Consider the following 17,671-nt stretch of genomic DNA (forward strand, 5'->3'; position numbering starts at 1 on the left):
TAAAACACACATACACACATACCCTGCAAGATAAATTTTCGTTCTTTGCCTTTCATTAAACTCTATGTATGCTTGTATTTATAGCTAATGTGTTTACAACCATTTATACATAAGTATTCAAATTTAGGTGAGTAAAGGGAATGCCATTTCAAACACATTTTCCCTTAAGGAAAGATTGATCTGCTAAGTTGCTTTGAAACTCTTCTTGGAGCACAGAAAAAAAAAATGATTTATTTATTTCTAAACAGACACGAGTCCTCTGAATTCTGCATTGTTAAACCCACAAAACACTAACATTTATCAAGTTTCATGAATTGCACTTCTTGAATCTCAAGTAAAGGAAAAAGAATTACAGATCTCTTAATGAGTTATAAAGTAGATGACCTTTAAAATGAACTGTTTTATGTCGCAGAAGTTGTCATATCCTAGGGAAAAAATTAAGAATAGCCTACTGCATTTACTGAGTAAATATTAGAGGACTAGTGCATTTTCATATTAGGGTTTGATTTAATAACTCTTCCAATCTCTCTCTGTCTCTGTCTCTCTCTGTCTCTCTGTCTCTCTCTCTCTCTGTCTCTCTCTCTCTCTCTCTCTCTCTGTCCTGTGTCTCTTCCTGTGTCTCATCTCTGTGTTGCTCTCTCTCTGTCCCTTTCTCTCTTCTCATTTTTGTGTCTCTCTCTCTTTTTCTCTCTCTCTTCTGTGTCTCTCTGTCTCTGTCTGTCTGTCTGTCTCTATCCCCATATTTGTGGAAGGAGGAGAAAGAGTAAGAAAATGGAGAAGAAAGGAGGAGGGAGAAGAAAGAGAGAGAGAGAGAGAGAGAGAGAGAGAGAGAGAGAGAGAGAGAGAAGATGAGCAGCTCCATGAAAGTATATTTAGTTGCAAATAACTGCTTGCTTATAAGGACTAGTTGACCTTGTAAACTCAATTTCACCAAAGCAGATATCGTCCTCAGCATAGCATCTGTATACTCTAATAGGTGTTATTTCTAGATGCTTCACTTCCACAGTGGGAAACACCAAAGAGGTTGCTTCCTTCTTGCTATTAGTGCTGGGCTCTTCTTTCCTACTCACGAAGACATATTAAAATAACTAATAATGCACAACTTGAAAAAACAGAGACTAAAGGGGAACATGATAATTGAGTGCAATGTGTGAAAGGTAGGGATTCTGAAGAAGACAGAACATTATTTGGCCTATAGCTGAATTATTGCCAGAAGACACAAAATTACACTAAGCAAAGGGTAATTTAAACTAAACACTGAACACCAGAATAAACATAACACCCATCAGAGTGAGCAAAGTGGTTGAGATGTTTAAAATACAAAAATGTTGAAATTAGCATTTTAAGCAAAGTTTGTACAGGGCAGACGATAACAAATTGGAATAAGGGAATGATCTAAATTGTGGTTATTGGGCAAGTTCTCCAGACAACTTAAATGGCAGGTTATGGGTCACTTTCTGGACCTGAGAAGTTTTTGAAAGGATGGGAAATGGTGACGGAGCCCTTGAGTGGCCAGCAGCTGGATGGTGTGACTGAGAGAACCCATGCCTCTGTGGGCAGACACACACTGAGTGAAAGGAAAAGCACCAGAGACTAGGAGTTGCACTTCAGCATTTTCTGGTTCACAATTGCATGCTTTAAAACAAAGAATTGCAGCTGCTGAGACAAAAGGAAAAGCATCTTGTCACCACTGTGTCTGCAGGAGTTCAGCTGGTTGCTGAAGCAAGCACTCCACATAGCATTTACATCCCTGGGACATAACAAGCAATGCCCCTATCCAGCCTTTAACAGCAATACACTCTGCCCACAGCAAAATGGTACTCTATTAGGATAATTAAAAAGGAATGGATTTTTATGATGGCTTCCATACTTGGTTCCATTCTCTTAAGCTATATGAGGTGTTGTAACTACCTCTAGTACCTGCTTCTCTTGCTTAATGCTGATCAACTGTGCCCCAGCCCATCAGGACAGCTATAATAAAAAACAAAACAACAACAAAAACTATAGGTGGCTTACAAACAACAGGGGCTTGTTTCTCACAGTTCTAGAGGTTGGAGATTCCAAGATCAGCATGCCCGCATATACATTGTCTAGTGAGGGCTCATTTACTCACTCATAGAAAACTATTTGCTGTTGTATCATTATGGGGCCCATTCCCATGCTCTTATCATCTCCCTAAGACTGTACTTCCAAATTGCAACACGTTGTAAGTTAAGTTTCAACATTCAAATTATGGAAGGGCCAACTATTAAACCTGTATCAAGCTATCTCAATGGCAAACCTCATGCAAGTTCATGGGGATGCTATGAGTAAGAAACATCCCAAGAGGTTTAAAATCTGGAACTTTGGATTTCTAGCAATAGAAGACCTGTGCTTGCTGTCCTACTACTCTGAACTAATGAGAAATTCTCAAGTGAAGTCATAGATATAATGCCTTACAGGTAACCCTCTTGTGGGCTTAGACAGAATATAATAGCAAGAATGCCAAAAATGCCTGCATTTTTGCAAGAGGATCCAGAAGAAAGGAAAGGGCAAAAGACAAGGTGCATACAGAGGTCTTATCCAATATTGTAAATGATTATCAGGCCCATTGAATGAGGGAAAGTCATGTACTTTATCCTACCAGAACTTCTTCACTCTAATGAGACTCTGGCCAGGTGTTATATTCTGGAAAAAGAGGTAGCACTAGAGTGGAGGAGGCTATCATGGGAGAATAAAGGAAATCTGCCTCCCTCATATGTATTATCATGGAAAGAAAATGCCCCTATCCTTCTCAAGTAATATTGGGAAAGTTCTTTTACAGACATGAGACTGAAAGTTTATATGATGGAGATTTGCTTTATTGCGTACTTTTCAGGAAAAAAATTAGATTAATTAACGTGTGCATTGGTGTATAAGAATCCCAAACCCCAAATCCAATAAGCATGGCTTTATTTTCTTTCATTCTTTGAATATTTACCCTCAGAGGTTCCCTCTTCCCAAACTAGCAAAGCCTGAGTGAATATTGACCAATGTATCTTTCTCCCACAACAGACTTATTTCTTTAAAAAAATAAAATGTGAGGAGGGGATCCATACTCCTCCTCCTATTTCTTGACATGTTGTGGGAATTGAAAAGAATGCAGTGTTTCAGGCATTCTCAAGCCTGTACCAATTCTCATTCTCCTATTGAAGATTCCATACTCACTTAAGAAAAAGATTTGTCTAGAAGTCCAGTTGAAGATAGAGAAGAGGGATTCTGTGAGCAAGGGGCATCAAGATCATGATAGGGAAACCTACAGAGTCAACCAAACCAAACTAGTTCATAGTCATGAAATTTAGACCAACACCTGTGGAGCCTCCATGGGACTGGGCTAGGCCCTCTGCATAAGCCAGAAAGTTGTGTAGCTTGGTCTACTTAAGGGGCCCCCTGACAGTAGGATTAGGATCCATCCCTGGTGCATGAGCTGGCTTTTTTGGAGCCCATTACCTATGGGCTATGGCAGGGGCTTGAACCTGCCTAAATGAATGTACCAGGCACTGTTGACTCCCTATGGAAGGCCTTACTTTCTTGTAGGAAGGAATGGGGAGTGGGTTGTGGGGGGAGGGAAGAGAGGGATCTGTGATTGGTATGTAAAATGAATAAAAATTTCTTAATAATGAAAAAAATAAGAATAAGATTTGTGGGTTTTGAAGAGGGCTGGTGGAGAAATCTGAAAGCCCTTGTAGTCATCTTTAACACTTCTTATAGGCACAGTTTCTCTGTGCCCAGGCAGCCTTTCCCAAATAACCACTTAAAGGCTTGTTATTAGTTATAAATGTTCAGCCAATAGCTCAGGCTTGTTACTAGCTAACACTTACATTTTAAATTAATCCATATTTCTTATCTACCTTCTGCCATGTGGCAATATCTTCTTTCAACATGGCGTGTTCATCTTGTTTCCCTCTGTATCTGCTTGAAACTCCCAAGACTCTGTCCTTTGTCCTCTCAGCATTCTCTCTGCCCTGAAAGTCCTGCCTAGCTATTGGACACTTAGCTTTTTAATAACATTGAGAACAACACATTTTCACGGTGTACAGAAGGACCATTCCACAGCAACTTCCTGTTGTAATCTATCATTACTCTTTGGCCCAATCAAGTGACCTCTCATACATTCTACATATGGAATATAAATTCCTGCCTGACTACATGCTTGAAGGTGGGGAAGGGAAAACATAGGTGTGAATTAACCATTTGGAAATAATATCCCAAGATATATCTTAGAGCAATGTTGCAGCATTTTCATTACAAACATGTCCTATCCAGTATTCACTAAGTCCAAACTAAATAATCTTTTATCATTACAGCCTATTCCCTGTTTGGAATAGTTTTCTCAAAGCTTGATGGTTGGCAGGGATTTGACACTTCCAGTGTTCCCGAGAGTTATGTGATAGAATGCTATCAAAGAGGTCCCGTGTTCTGCTGGGAGTCTAGTTAGCAGGCTTGAAGCTTGGTTGACATATCGAAACAATGAACTCATGTCCATGCCGGCTGGATGTTATGTTGAGTTGGCCATTAGGGGATTTTCAGGAAAGGAACAGCTTGTGGCATTTGAGCACAGCCATTAATTGGTACCATTTAGTGTAGCATGACGGGGAGCAAGATTCCATCATGGGGGCAAGACTGTTTCAACACCCTTCCCAGCTGCTCTGTGCTAACCCAATGGGCAATGGAGTTTTGAATTTGGGCAGGTGAGGGACGTAGAATTTAATTAAAGTTGAAGTCCACAGACCTTTCTGTCTAAGCGCTAGCTAAGCTCTTTCTCTTGCCCAATCTCCTTGTCCACCTTCTCTTTCCACTTTAATGTCCACCCCACCACACTTTTTTCTTCTTTCAATCTATTCAGAAAAAAAAGTTCATTTAATCAGTTAGGTTCCATATGAGAGTTTAAAAGACTTTCTATCTAGTTTTTCTTTAGGAAAACAAAAGCATTCAATTGTGTAAATTGTTCCAAAATGGGGCCTCCCTGCCTCAAATTCCAACTGTTAATCCTGTGATGTGTAGTTCCCTACGCCCAGACTTGGTACCACAGTCTATCACCAAACACACCATCAGCCTCATGTTCTCATGTATCTACCCATAGCTTGAAAGCCTGGATGGTAATATAAAACAAATACAGCATAGCTTCAAGATAAGGATTAGCACAGGGTTTAGTCTTACAGACTAAATTTAGCTCTATTTTTAAAGGGTGTGTGTGTGTGTGTGTGTGTGTGTGTGTGTATGTATGTGTGTGTGTGTATGTGTGTGTGTGTGTGTGTGTGTGTGTGTGTGTGTGTGTGTGAGCACGCTTGCCTGCTGTGAGTGCCTACAGAATCCAGAAGAGGGCATTGAGTTCCTGGGAACCAGAGTCATAGATGGTGTGAGCTGCTTGATATGCTGGTAATTGAACTTGAGGGCTGTGGAAGACCAGCAAGCTCTCTCTACTACTGAACCATCTTTCTAGTCCTGGCATATGATTGTTATTGAAAGCAAGATCCACATACATCAGAAGACTGGCATTTGTCACAAGCTACTCATTTTCTAATAGCTATTTTTATGTAAGAGCATGCCTAGTAGTGTAAAGATGATAACAGTGCTTCATACATATTTCTGGTGCTTCATGCTGCATCCTGCCCCTACCTTGTTCCAAATACTTGATCAAAGATTGACATATATGAATGTTTGAGTACTCTGGCCTCTTGTCTTCTTGTTATCACATTGAAAAGGGACATATGTGGTCCCCAGAGTCCCCAAAGGACAGAGTCAGGGGTTTTCGGTTTTTAGGGACTTAACCTGACATCATGACCTTGTTTGGCTTCATTCTCTTCCAGCTCCCATTTCCCAGATCCTCTGTTTTCCCTCAAAACACTTACCACTTAATCATGTTCAGAACAAACTTTATCTTGAGGCCTGTGTCTGTAGAATTTGACCTCAGACAAAGCATGTTGTCAAATTAATGAAAAGCTGTGATGATTTATTGCTTTAAAAAAAGAGGGGATGGGGAGAAGCAATCTGCAGCATATTTTAGACTTGTAAAAAATCATTTAATTGTCTGTTTTTTGTTTTCTTTTTCAGGAAGAGAATTTGAAGGAGAAGAAGAATATCTGGAGATCCTAGGCATCACTAGGGAGCAGTCAGGCAAATACGAGTGCAAGGCTGCCAACGAGGTCTCCTCTGCGGATGTCAAACAAGTCAAGGTCACTGTGAACTGTGAGTACAAAAGCAGCAGGTGTTCCAGGCCCAGGGCACACCGCCACTTCCAGGGAGATCCACAGATTCCATTACCGAAAGCTCATAGCATTTCAAGCAGGTGTTCTTCTGGTCAGGGATGCACATTTATATACTGGACACTTTCAAGGGCGAGACTTGGCCTTTGAATTTGATAAATCCACTTTTCTGATTCTAAATATAACCAGTGATATATTTCACAATAGTCTCTGTCTTTTATTCAGACTGTGAAATTAAGAAAACATGATCAGACACCACTTGAATTTCTGGTAGTCACTGTCATAGAGCCTGTGGAAACCAAGGTCATATTACTTTGGGAAAGGCAGCAATCCCTATCTACTTTAGCTGGAATTTTTATCTTCATGCATTGTTTGTCAGAAGAGAATAGCCTCGAGATTATATTTTATCCTCTGCTATTTAACTAATTGGCCTTGGGAACAAATTCAAGCTCATTTGGTCAGATACTGTGTGTCCCTGATGGCTAAAAGGGATGCCTGATAAGTTAATTTTGGTTATCTATTTCTCCTAAAGCCTGGGCATTAGAAATGAAGATTTCACTAAGATGCATAGGTAAGTGGGCGTACTTTGAACTTGTCAGATGAAAGGCTCCTTAGATGTAGTTCAAAGTGGAAGGAGGGAGTAAGAGGGGATCTATAAGATGTGTGTCACCCAGCAAAGGAATTGAAACTTTGTTTATGTTACTCAATTAGCAGTGTCCTTCTGTAGCATTCAAATTCAAGTTTCTACACCACATAATTGTGGCTAATGACAGGATAGAGAGATATCTTGACATGTCTTTCATTCTCTGTCTCAGTCTCTGTCTATTTTTCTATCTACATATCTGTATCAATCTATCTATCATCTGTGTGAATGTGTGTGATGTGTATCACCACATTCATACACTTTATACACACCTATATCCATCTATGCACACACACACACACACACACACACACACACACACACACACACACACACCAATGCATGCATACATAAATTATTTATCCCACTTCTGAAGTGTGTGTTAGGCCATGATGAATTATATTTTCTCACGTTAAGTCTTTCATGTTGTCACTTCTGTGCCAGAGCCAGTATAAATGCTCTCTAATTTCTATCAACCCTGACAAAGTACACAGAATCAACTCCAGTTTAAAACTTAAGAAATCGAAGCCTGCCTAGCACACGCCTTTAATCCCAGCACTTGGGAGGCAGAGCCAGGTGGATCTCTGTGAGTTCGAGGCCAGCCTGGGCTACCAACTGAGTTCCAGGAAAGGCGCAATGCTACACAGAGAAACCCTGTCTTGAAAAACCAAAAAAAAAAAAAAAAAAAAAAAAAAAAAAGAAAGAAAGAAAGAAAGAAAAAGAAATCAAAGCCTGAGGCTGGGCAGTGGTGGTGCTCACCTTTAATCCCAGCACTGAGGAGGCAGAGGCAGGCGGATCTCTGAGTTTGAGGCCAACCTGGTCTACAGAGCAAATTCCAGGAAAGCCAAGGATACAGAGAAACCCTGTCTTGAAACCCCATGAAGAAAAAAGAAAAATTGAAAAGGAAGTCAGAGTTCAGGAAATCACCTACCCAAAGCAACACAAAAAGCAAAGGGATTTAGCCTCAGGTCTGTTTGATTCCAAAGCCCAAACTTTCCAAAGAAGAGGAGGAGGAGGCATTCCAATTATCTATAATGCTCCACACAGCTTCCGTTTAGGGATTTAAGCATGTTATTTAATCTCAGGGTAATCCAAGGAGATAAGCATCTATAGTCTTGCTGTGGATATTTGGAACTGAGCTTTAGAGATTTCAGAAATCGTGCTTAAGGTGGTTCAGCCTGTGCTGGAATGCCCAGGTCCCCAGGGCCCAGTCCAGACAACCTTTCAGCTTTCTGAAATGGGCAGTGAAGACTTCGAAGTGGACCTAGGGGAAACCAATAGACACAACACTGAACTACACATTTATGGTCTCATTTTGAAGAGCAAGGGGCTGCATTTGATGAGCTGTGAAGTGCTTTTATCCCTGGCTGTCTCCAGTTTTTTAGTAATAGAGTTTTGAAATGCCAGTATTACTATTCTTTTGCAGTACTGGGTGTGTTTCAAAGACACATTAATGATCTCAATGTTATAAAATGCTTTAGGTCCTTTTTTCACATGAAAGGCAATTTCTCTGGGTGTTTATATAAGTTTATAATTAGGTTAGTTAACTTCTTTTGTGCACACATAGCCATGCTATCATCTGCCACCTCTTCTCTGACTTTTGGAGTCAAGATTTCATTTTCTCTTAATTGACCTTCAACTTAATTAGGTTTCTGAAAGTCCAATCATGTAGTAAATAGAAAATATTTATGCTTCCATTGTATGAAACATCAAAGTGGTCTGGATTGTAGATGGTTTCCAAGATCAAAGCCAGCCGCCAGGGTCCTGTTATTATTGAAGCAATTAGTCTGACATTGCTCTCTCTTTACTGTCCTCAAAGTATAATTGAGAATGGGAAAAATTCTGATCATTTTCAAGAAAAATGTTATGAAAATATGAGCTTTTGCCAGTGATGAGTGAATCACTGAATATGGACAGAGCCTACAGATTCTCAAAAAGTAACTTGGAACAGATTACATGGACACGTTGAGTTCAATTAAACACCCGATGTGCTCCAAGCAAGATGAACAAGAATGTGCCTGGCCCTGTAAAACTATCCAGCAAATGTTAACTGAAGGTATAGATAGAAAACTCAAAATGAAACTCCCTCATAATATTTTTCCAAACTCCAGAAATAAATGATGCTGGCTACACATCAGGGAGAAAAATTCCTCTGCCATCACCTTTTTCATCCAAACTTCATAAAGTACATTTATTTATATAAAATCAATCATCACACCAGAAATCCTGTTCAGATAAGCATGGTACCCAAACATAGTTGCATTGTGTAAATAGAGGAGGTTTCAGGGATTGAATTAAAGAACTGAGTTTATATCTTCTGGATATTTCGATAGAGAAATATCCAGGAGCACTTTGTCACTTCATCTGAACCTTCCTTCTTTTCTTTAACTTGAGGTCTCTTCCGTTCCAAACCAGAGGCTTCAGGATTAGGTCAGGCAATCAGGATGGCTAAGAAAACTACTGGTGGGAGAGATTATCATAATGAACATACCCTGGATACCACTAAAAAAAGCCATCTTAGCACCGATAACGTTCCCATTGCCACTCATTGATTCATTTACTCGGTTACCAACAGATGTTTGTTGCAGGACACATAAAGGCTAGCACAGTAAGGAAGGGAAACATAACAGTTTCACCCGTTGAGCTCACAGCAGATTCTGTAGCCTCTCCTTTTTATTTCTCTTAGATAGCTTGCCTCTATGGTAGGTCTATATCATTGCACATAGCTGTATTACATGCAAAATCCATTTTCTAAGTGGTAGGAGGTCCTGGCACCTATAGAAAGCTAAGTCATTGGCTCAGAAATCTTTGTCATTATATAAGCTTGGTGGAATTTATGCAATGGACACGACTTTTGATTTTCTGTGTCTTATGTAGCCACAGATTTCTTTCAGATATCAACCAGAGAGACACACTATCTTTTCTTTATAGGTTCTAGGTACATGGTCTCTGTTGCAGCCTCCATTATGCATTTACAAATCCCTAGGATAATATCTGTCATATAGTAAATGTTCAGTAAACACAGGCTGTTGGAAGGCTGCTCCTAGATCTCATTCTTTCCCCTCCCCTATTGACAAGCTAATGTCCCCACCATCTGCCCATAGTTCTTTCTGAGTGGTTCACATCATCAACTTTTGCAATTTCTCTTTCCTCTTCATCTGCCTTTCACCCAACTCTGCATGTAAAACTAACTGTCTCACCCTAGACAAATAGCAGGGAACATGAGACATGGGTATTTCCACAGCTCTTATACATGATATGTGTTGATTTAGAGAAAACAGAAGGAAGTTACTGAATGATAGGCAAACAGGATTGAAGACACCTGTTGGGTATACACATGTGTATGGGTACCTACAAAGGCCAAAAGAAGTCATGGGATCCCCAGGATCTGGAGTTACAGACAATTTTAAGTTGCCAAGTGGCTACTGAAAGCCAAACTTGGATTCTCCAGGAGAGCAGCAAGCATATGTAATCACTGAGCAATCTCTCTAGCACCTAAATGTGTATTTTCACCAGATTCTACAGTACGTTAATGCAAGTCATCTGATGAGAAAATTTTAGGAAAATAACATTTCAGTGTAGAGGGAGATTTTCTCTAGTTATTTGTGTCAACACCTAACCAGTCTCTGTGCTGATCTTACTTTTTCCAAATAAAATTTTCACTTATTTTTCAAGAATTTCATAGAATATACTTAATCATAGTTATTCTCCTCTCCCAGATTCTCCATCACGTCGTCCCTACCCCTCAACTCTCCAGTTACATGTTCTCTCCTCCCTGCCTCTCACATAGACATGGAGAGTAAGAATTCTCTAACACAAAGTCAAAGAACTTGTGAATGGCAGACTTAAGACTCCTAGGTCTAACACAGTAACTTTTTGTCCACACACAAGAAAGTAATAGTGGTAAAGGCAATTAATGTAAGCACTCTGGGTGTTAAACGTGCTCTTAACATGTGATTTTATGTATTTGCTTTACACCTGTGTACAATGTAGGAAGTTGTCATCATCTGCATTTATAAGCAAGTGGCTACGGAAAGAGGTGTCTATGGTAACAGTGGAAATCAAACCTACCTCTTTTGACTCCTAATGTAGAAATAAAGCAACTATGATGTATATAATCTATGTCATGCCATTTTTTCAGCAAACAGAAATCTACAACATTTACTTTTTGTGCTCACTTAAATAATATTTTTCTTTCATAAGAGTCTATTCCTAGGACTGAAGAGATGGCTCAGTGGTTAAGAGAACTTATTGTTCTTGCAGAGAACCTGGGTTTGGTTCCCAGTACTCACAGGGCCATGAAAGCTTACTACCTCCTATAACTGCACTTACAGTGGATCTGATGCTCTCTTCTGACCTCCAAGGGCACCAGGCATTCGAGTGGTGCACAGACACACATGTTTATGTCCATGCACATAAAATACATAAATCTAAAAATAAAATGAAAAAACTTATTCAAACAAATAAAACAGATCAGAGAGGTACAGAACATGATTGACCTGGATCTGAATCCACACTTCGGCAAATACTGGTCACATGAATTTGAACAAGTTACTAACCCTCTACAAATCTGCTTTCCTGTTTTCTAACTAGTGCCCAACTCTTAGAGCTATCATTTGGTTGAATGAGGGTATCTAACATCTAAAACAATGCATATATATATATATATTGTTTATAAATTATACCCTTTATTTAAAATTTATGGCTTTGTGCACTTCCCTCCAATATTAGAAAGATTAAATGAATGAGAGCTTTTTTCCCCCTAAGCTACTGCTATCCTTATATTGCCATTCTGGTGGGAAGAATCTTGTTATCAGTGATGTAAGAATCAGAAAGCGGTGATCATTGTTTCCAGGACCTGGAAGTTTGAAGTAATAAGAACTGGAGGAGTCATTTGACAACTGTCAGCTCCTCCGACATCTCATGAAGAGTAACAATGAATCTGTCCGTGCAGCATTTGCAAGAACTCCATCTTTACTATAACCATCTTCTGAGCAAGGACAGCATTATTTTAACTATATTAGGTAGGCTACAATGTAATGCACTACAGTACTTCTTAGTCTCACCTATACAGAATCCATTCCAAATGAACTTTGAAATGCCCATTCCCATAAGCCATGGAAGAAGACCTGGTCTACGATGTCATTTGGGAAACAATAGGGGGAATAAGCTTTTGTACTCCTTATCAGTAGCTTTGAATTGACTTTGGAAAAGGGAACTTGCTGGGTTTTAAAAGAAGGAAGCAATTGGTTGGACTTAGTGATTGGCCAGAGTCACTTTTTTTCTGAATAATGCACTTAACCTATTCCCAGCCAGCTTCCTTCCTTGCTAAGGCCTCTAATGGATGAATGAACAGTTTGTTGCTTACCTGTCCCTGTGCCAAAAAAATTCAGAAATAAGGATGAATATGAAAGATACAAATGGTTGCATATTAGAGGTCAAAAATAGAAGTAGTATCTTAGCATATTCAACTAGACACATGCACACAGACACACACACACACACACACACACACACACATGCACACATGCACGCAGTGCACACTCATGCATACACACACACCAGGTGCCCTGGGCTGGGATGTCTGCCTATAAGATAATAGGAAGGAAGATTCCAGATCCGGCTTTGAGAGACAGAAGCCCCCAGCTCCCTGGCCAAAAGCTAAATTCTTACAGGACAAAGAGGACTAGCTGGCTATAGTGGCACAGGCCTATGAGCCTCAGAGCTATTCTCTTAAAACAGAAGGGTCCATATCCAAGGACAGTACAAGCAACATAGTAAGACACTGTCTCCAAAACAAAGACAGACAAAAAACAAAAGGGACAAAGAGAAAAGATGAGGCAAACAAGACCAGTGTGTTTCCAATTTTTTTTTTAATCAGAAAAACAAGCCAACAAACAAACATTATCCCCTAAGTAATAGGCACCAATTAATAGGTACATTAAATAACTACATGGACTTAAACAGTCAGAGCAAGGAATGTTCTGCAAAACTATGCATCTGGGATCTGTGACCCTGGTGCAATGGCAGAGAGATTTGAAGGAATGCACCACAGTAATATCTTATTAAAACACTACAGCTCTGAGTGTGTCCAGTAATGCTGGTGCTGGTGGTGCTGGGGATGCTGGTGCTGGAGCTGGAGCTGTTGGTGCTGGTGCTGGTGCTGGTGCTGGTGCTGGTGCTGGAGCTACAGCTGGTGCTGGTGCTGGGGATGCTGGTGGTGCTGGTTCTGCTGGTACTGGTGCTGGGGATGCTGGTGGTGCTGGGGATGCTGGTGGTGCTGGTGTGGGTGCTCATGCGGGTGCTGGCGGTAGAATATGAAGGTGTGGTTTTTCCTTGGGTGTGTAAATGGCAGAGTAAAGAAGCCTCCTAAGGATTTGTCAATTATGTCCATGTAGCTACAGAAACAAACATATCTTAAGGTTCATTTTCCAATGTTGAATAATTAAACAAACTGTAGAATCAGAATCAAAATTGTCTTTCCCACCAACATCTGTGGACCATTGTGCTACAAACTGTGAACTCATGAGGGTGCCTGAGGAACATAAAAATGATGAAAATAAGTGAGGATGCACAATTAAATGTACTGAGTAATTTCACTGTTGGCCATCTCTGCCTTATTAATTCATTTACTCGTGTGTGTGTGTGTGTGTGTGTGTGTGTGTGTGTGTGTGTGTGTGTGTGTCTGTGTGTGTGTGTGCGTGTGTGTGTGCGTGTGTCTGTGTGTGTGTGTGTGATGCATGTATATGTAAGTGTTCATGTGTGTGCATATGTCCACATGTATATAGGTACTTGTGTGTGTGCATATGTGTGAGGGACAGAGATCCACTTCAGATGTCTTCCTCTATGATTCTGTACCTTATTGAGTTTTGGGTTTTTGTTTTGTTTTTGTTCTTCTTTTTTATTTTTCTGTTTTGTTTTGTTTGTCTGTTTGTTGTTTGAGACAGGGTTTCTCACTGAACATGGAGTCCACAAATTGGCTGGGCTGACCGGCCAGTGATCTATCTATCTATCTGCCCCCACCCAATTCTGGCATTCCAGACATGCACCAACATGCTCAACTTTTCAAATGGGTCCAATCTCAGATCCTTGGACATTTGCATCAAACTCAACTCACTGAGCCATTTTCTACCACTGTTTGTGTACCTTATTTTGATGGATGACATCTCTTTATCCCCAACAACAACAACAACAACAACAAAACCTTCTATTCCTTTCTTCCTTCCCCTTTACATCTAGACCCTTTCTAGGTGATCATTTCTGGGGCCCTGTATATTCCAAATCTGTTCTCTTCTTCACATACTTTTGTCATAAACTTGGTGGAGAATATTTCTAAATCCTTTCATCAGCTCCCAAATGGGCCTCCCCTGCTGCTAGTTCAGTGCCTCATTGATGAGGAAATTGAAGCAGTGTGACTCTGGACAAAGCATTAAACTCTCTAATAAGGGAGAACACTGAGGGGCCAAGCCTCAATTTGAGCTGTAGTGTATCGAATTTAAATCTAAGCTTATAACCTCCTTGATTTTATATTCCATCCTGTAATGAATCTTTTTCTGTCCTGCCAGGGAGCTTCCAAATATTGACATGGGAACTTCTTATTGATTATGAAAACTCAGCCTAGATTTAGACTTAGACCTGTCCTGAACTAGCTCTTATAACTTAAATTAACTCATTTACATTAGCCTACACTCTATTACATGTTATTACCTCACTGCCATCTTGAACCTCCTGTTTCCTCTCTGTGTCTCCTAAAATCTCCCTCGATTGCTTAGATTCCTCCTCCTACTTCCTCTCTCTGCCAAGAACTCCGGCCTATACCTGTTACGTACCTATTGGCCATTCAGCTTTTTATTTCACCAACCACAGCAGTACACCATCACACAGTATACAAATACCCCACAACCCCATCCCTTTACCATTAGATGTACCATCAGCACAAATACATCCAATTCATGCGTTATCCTTTGAACTAATGATGACCTATGTAGCCAATCATAGAAAGACTTTTTAACGGAAACTTGAAAAGACAAAGGAGGGAGTGGAGGGCTTAAACTCACCTTGATGGTTCTACAAAGCACAGTGCTGGCTAAGACTAGGCTCAAAACTGAGGCTTCAGACTTTTTACTCCTGACTTCTAAAGCAGTCCAGTTTTGAAGAATGGGCTGGAAGAATTGCTAAGTACTTTTAAAGTATAAAGTAATATAAGTAATGATCCATGACCCTGGTGGTAGAGTATAAAGAGAGCTCCACAAAACCACACTAAAACTATGTCCCAGGACCCCTCCTTTCAGTTCAGGGTTTTGTTGTTGTTCCTCTGTTTAGTTTTTTTTCAATATATCATCTTCTCATTTTGTGCCTATAAGAAAATGAGTAGCTAAGTCTTTTTTTAATTAATTAATTTATTTATTATCCATATGGTATTCTGCCTGCATGTATACTTGCAGACCAGAAGAGGGTACCAGATCTCACTACAGATGGCTGTGAGCCACCATGTAGATCCTGGGAATTGAACTCAGGAACTCTCGAAAAGCAGCTGAGCCATCTCTCCAGCCCAAGTAGCTAAGTCTAAAGAAAAACAACACCAACAAAACAATGCCCTGGCCTGTTTGTTTGCATACTGTTTGACACCATTATCCAAGTGTCTTCTTACTCTTTTCTTTCTGAAAGTGGAAAAAAAAATCCAAACTGAAGGTAAAATGAGATGGGAGGAAACTGCATGCTGGCCTGATCTTTTGTACATGATTCTAACTCACACTCAGTGTTCCTGTAGACAGAACTTTAAAAATGATTCCCAAAACTATAGAAGAAAATCGGAAATAATATAGCCCAGATATTCAAATGAGTCATGTAGGACAAAGTTTATTTTATGAATTAACTTTTTCCTCCACCAAAGCCAAGCAGATTGATTGGTGATTGGGCTCGTTTTTTTCTCCATGCACACTGTAGCAAGAATCTTAAAGAGTCTTGACAGTTTCTCAGCTGATCCTGTTTCCTCAGACTGGAAGCGTCTCAGTCCTCATCCAGAATGAATATCAGCTGAACTGTTGCTGAAAGCTTGAATGCTTAACCAGACAAAAGCTTAACCAGCCAAATACTGCTTGTTTCTGGTCCTCACGCCTTATATATCTTTCTGCTTTCTGCCATCACTCCCTGGGATTAAAAGCGTGAGTCACCATGCTTGGCTGTATCCTTGAACACACTGAGATCCGGGTAGATCTCTGCCTCTAGAATGCTAGGATTAAAGGCGTGTGCTACCACTGCCTATCCTCTATGTTTAATTTTGTGGCTGTCCTGTTCTCTGACCCCAGATAAGTTTATTAGCATGCACAATATTTTGGGGAACACAATACCACCACAGCACACAGCTAAGTAACCATTTCCTGGAGAATAAACTTTGGCTTGAAAATTTCTCTTTTTGTGTGTCTCTTTCTGTTTCTGTCTCTGTGTATCTGTTTCTCTTATTTGTGGGGTGTGTGTGTGTGTGTGTGTGTGTGTGTACGTGTGTGCATGTGCGCGCATGCAGGTGCAGGTGTGTATATATACATGGGGGCCTAAGGACAACTTTAGGAATGTCATTAGATTCCTCTAATAGGCCTGGAACTCATCAGTGGGGCTGGATCATGAGCTCATGCTAGGTGTGCATTTTCCTCCGGGCACTTGGAATCAAACTCAGGGTGCTCGTATTTAAAGGGTAAGAGCTTTACTGACTGATCTGGAAAAAAAAAATCTTTTTCTCAAGATTTACACAGACAAAACACATCACTGGACCCAGGAGGTCATATCTCTCATCTTGTCTTGTCTCAGTTTAGTAGGACTATTTTGAGAACCATGGCAAATTAGACTATCAGATAAGGGTTGTTTGTTTGTTTGTTTGTTTGAGCTGAGGATCGAACCCAGGGCCTTGTGCTTGCTACACAAGTGCTCTACCACTGAGCTAAATCTCCAACCCCTGGGTTTTTGTTGTTGTTGTTGGTTGTTTGTTTGTTTTTTTGGTTTTGTTTTTTTAACTTCATCTCAAGTTAATTATAGTTTTATTAGTCCTAGTCAAAGGCAAAAAAAAATACAAATCCATATCTAATGGCAAGTGAGTGAAGGATTGATGGCAAGCAGGTCTTCTGTGCCCTCTGAGGCACATCATATTGTAACTTATATATAAAAGCCAAATTTGCTTGGGTCATACATAGTACCAGAAGGGAGAACATAGGGGCAAAGATAAAAAATGACCCAGGGTAGCTTTCTTCCTTTTTAGTTTCTGGAGTGCTTTGAAAACATATGGCAAAGTATTTGGTTGAGAGTGGTTTAACCTTCTTATCTTCATCAGACTCCTCAAAGCCATCTCTACCTGTAGTAATAATAACAATGAGAAAAAGAAAGTGGCCAAATGATGTATTTTCCCAATGACTAAGTAAATGCACTGCTCTTGGAGATACCCTGGGCTCAGTTTCCAAGCATCCATGTCACAGCTACCTATAACTCCACTTCAGAATTTCCAGTACCCTCTATCGGTTCCAGCACTCAATTCATATATACATACCCACACACAGACATGCATATATACACATAATTAAAAAATAAATCTTAAAAACATATCCTTTGGCTTCACCACTTCCTGAAAAAAAAAAATCACAAATAATATAAACAGCAATCGGAATGATTGAGGAGGAGGTTTCATTCCTATAAAATGCTATTATATAAAGTGTTTCATTTTATAAGCCGACGCTCCTTTCCATCTGTCATTTATCACTTTACTTTAGCTTGCTGGTGACGAGTCCCATTTAATTGATCATGAGGCATGTCAACGATG

General features: G+C 40.0%; 1 protein-coding gene across 2 annotated transcripts in view; it reads left to right on the plus strand.

Annotated features, from left to right (window-relative positions):
- Positions 1–17,671, plus strand: part of LOC118593783 (limbic system associated membrane protein) — a 621,381-nt gene that overhangs the window by 571,666 nt on the left and 32,044 nt on the right. For both annotated transcript variants that reach the window (XM_036203315.1, XM_036203316.1), the window contains exon 4: positions 6,073–6,207. In XM_036203315.1, the coding sequence (XP_036059208.1) occupies positions 6,073–6,207 (135 nt within the window). The remainder of the gene's footprint in view (positions 1–6,072; positions 6,208–17,671) is intronic.

This window comes from Onychomys torridus, chromosome 12, assembly GCF_903995425.1.
Source record: "Onychomys torridus chromosome 12, mOncTor1.1, whole genome shotgun sequence".
NCBI classification, from domain to species: domain Eukaryota; kingdom Metazoa; phylum Chordata; class Mammalia; order Rodentia; family Cricetidae; genus Onychomys; species Onychomys torridus.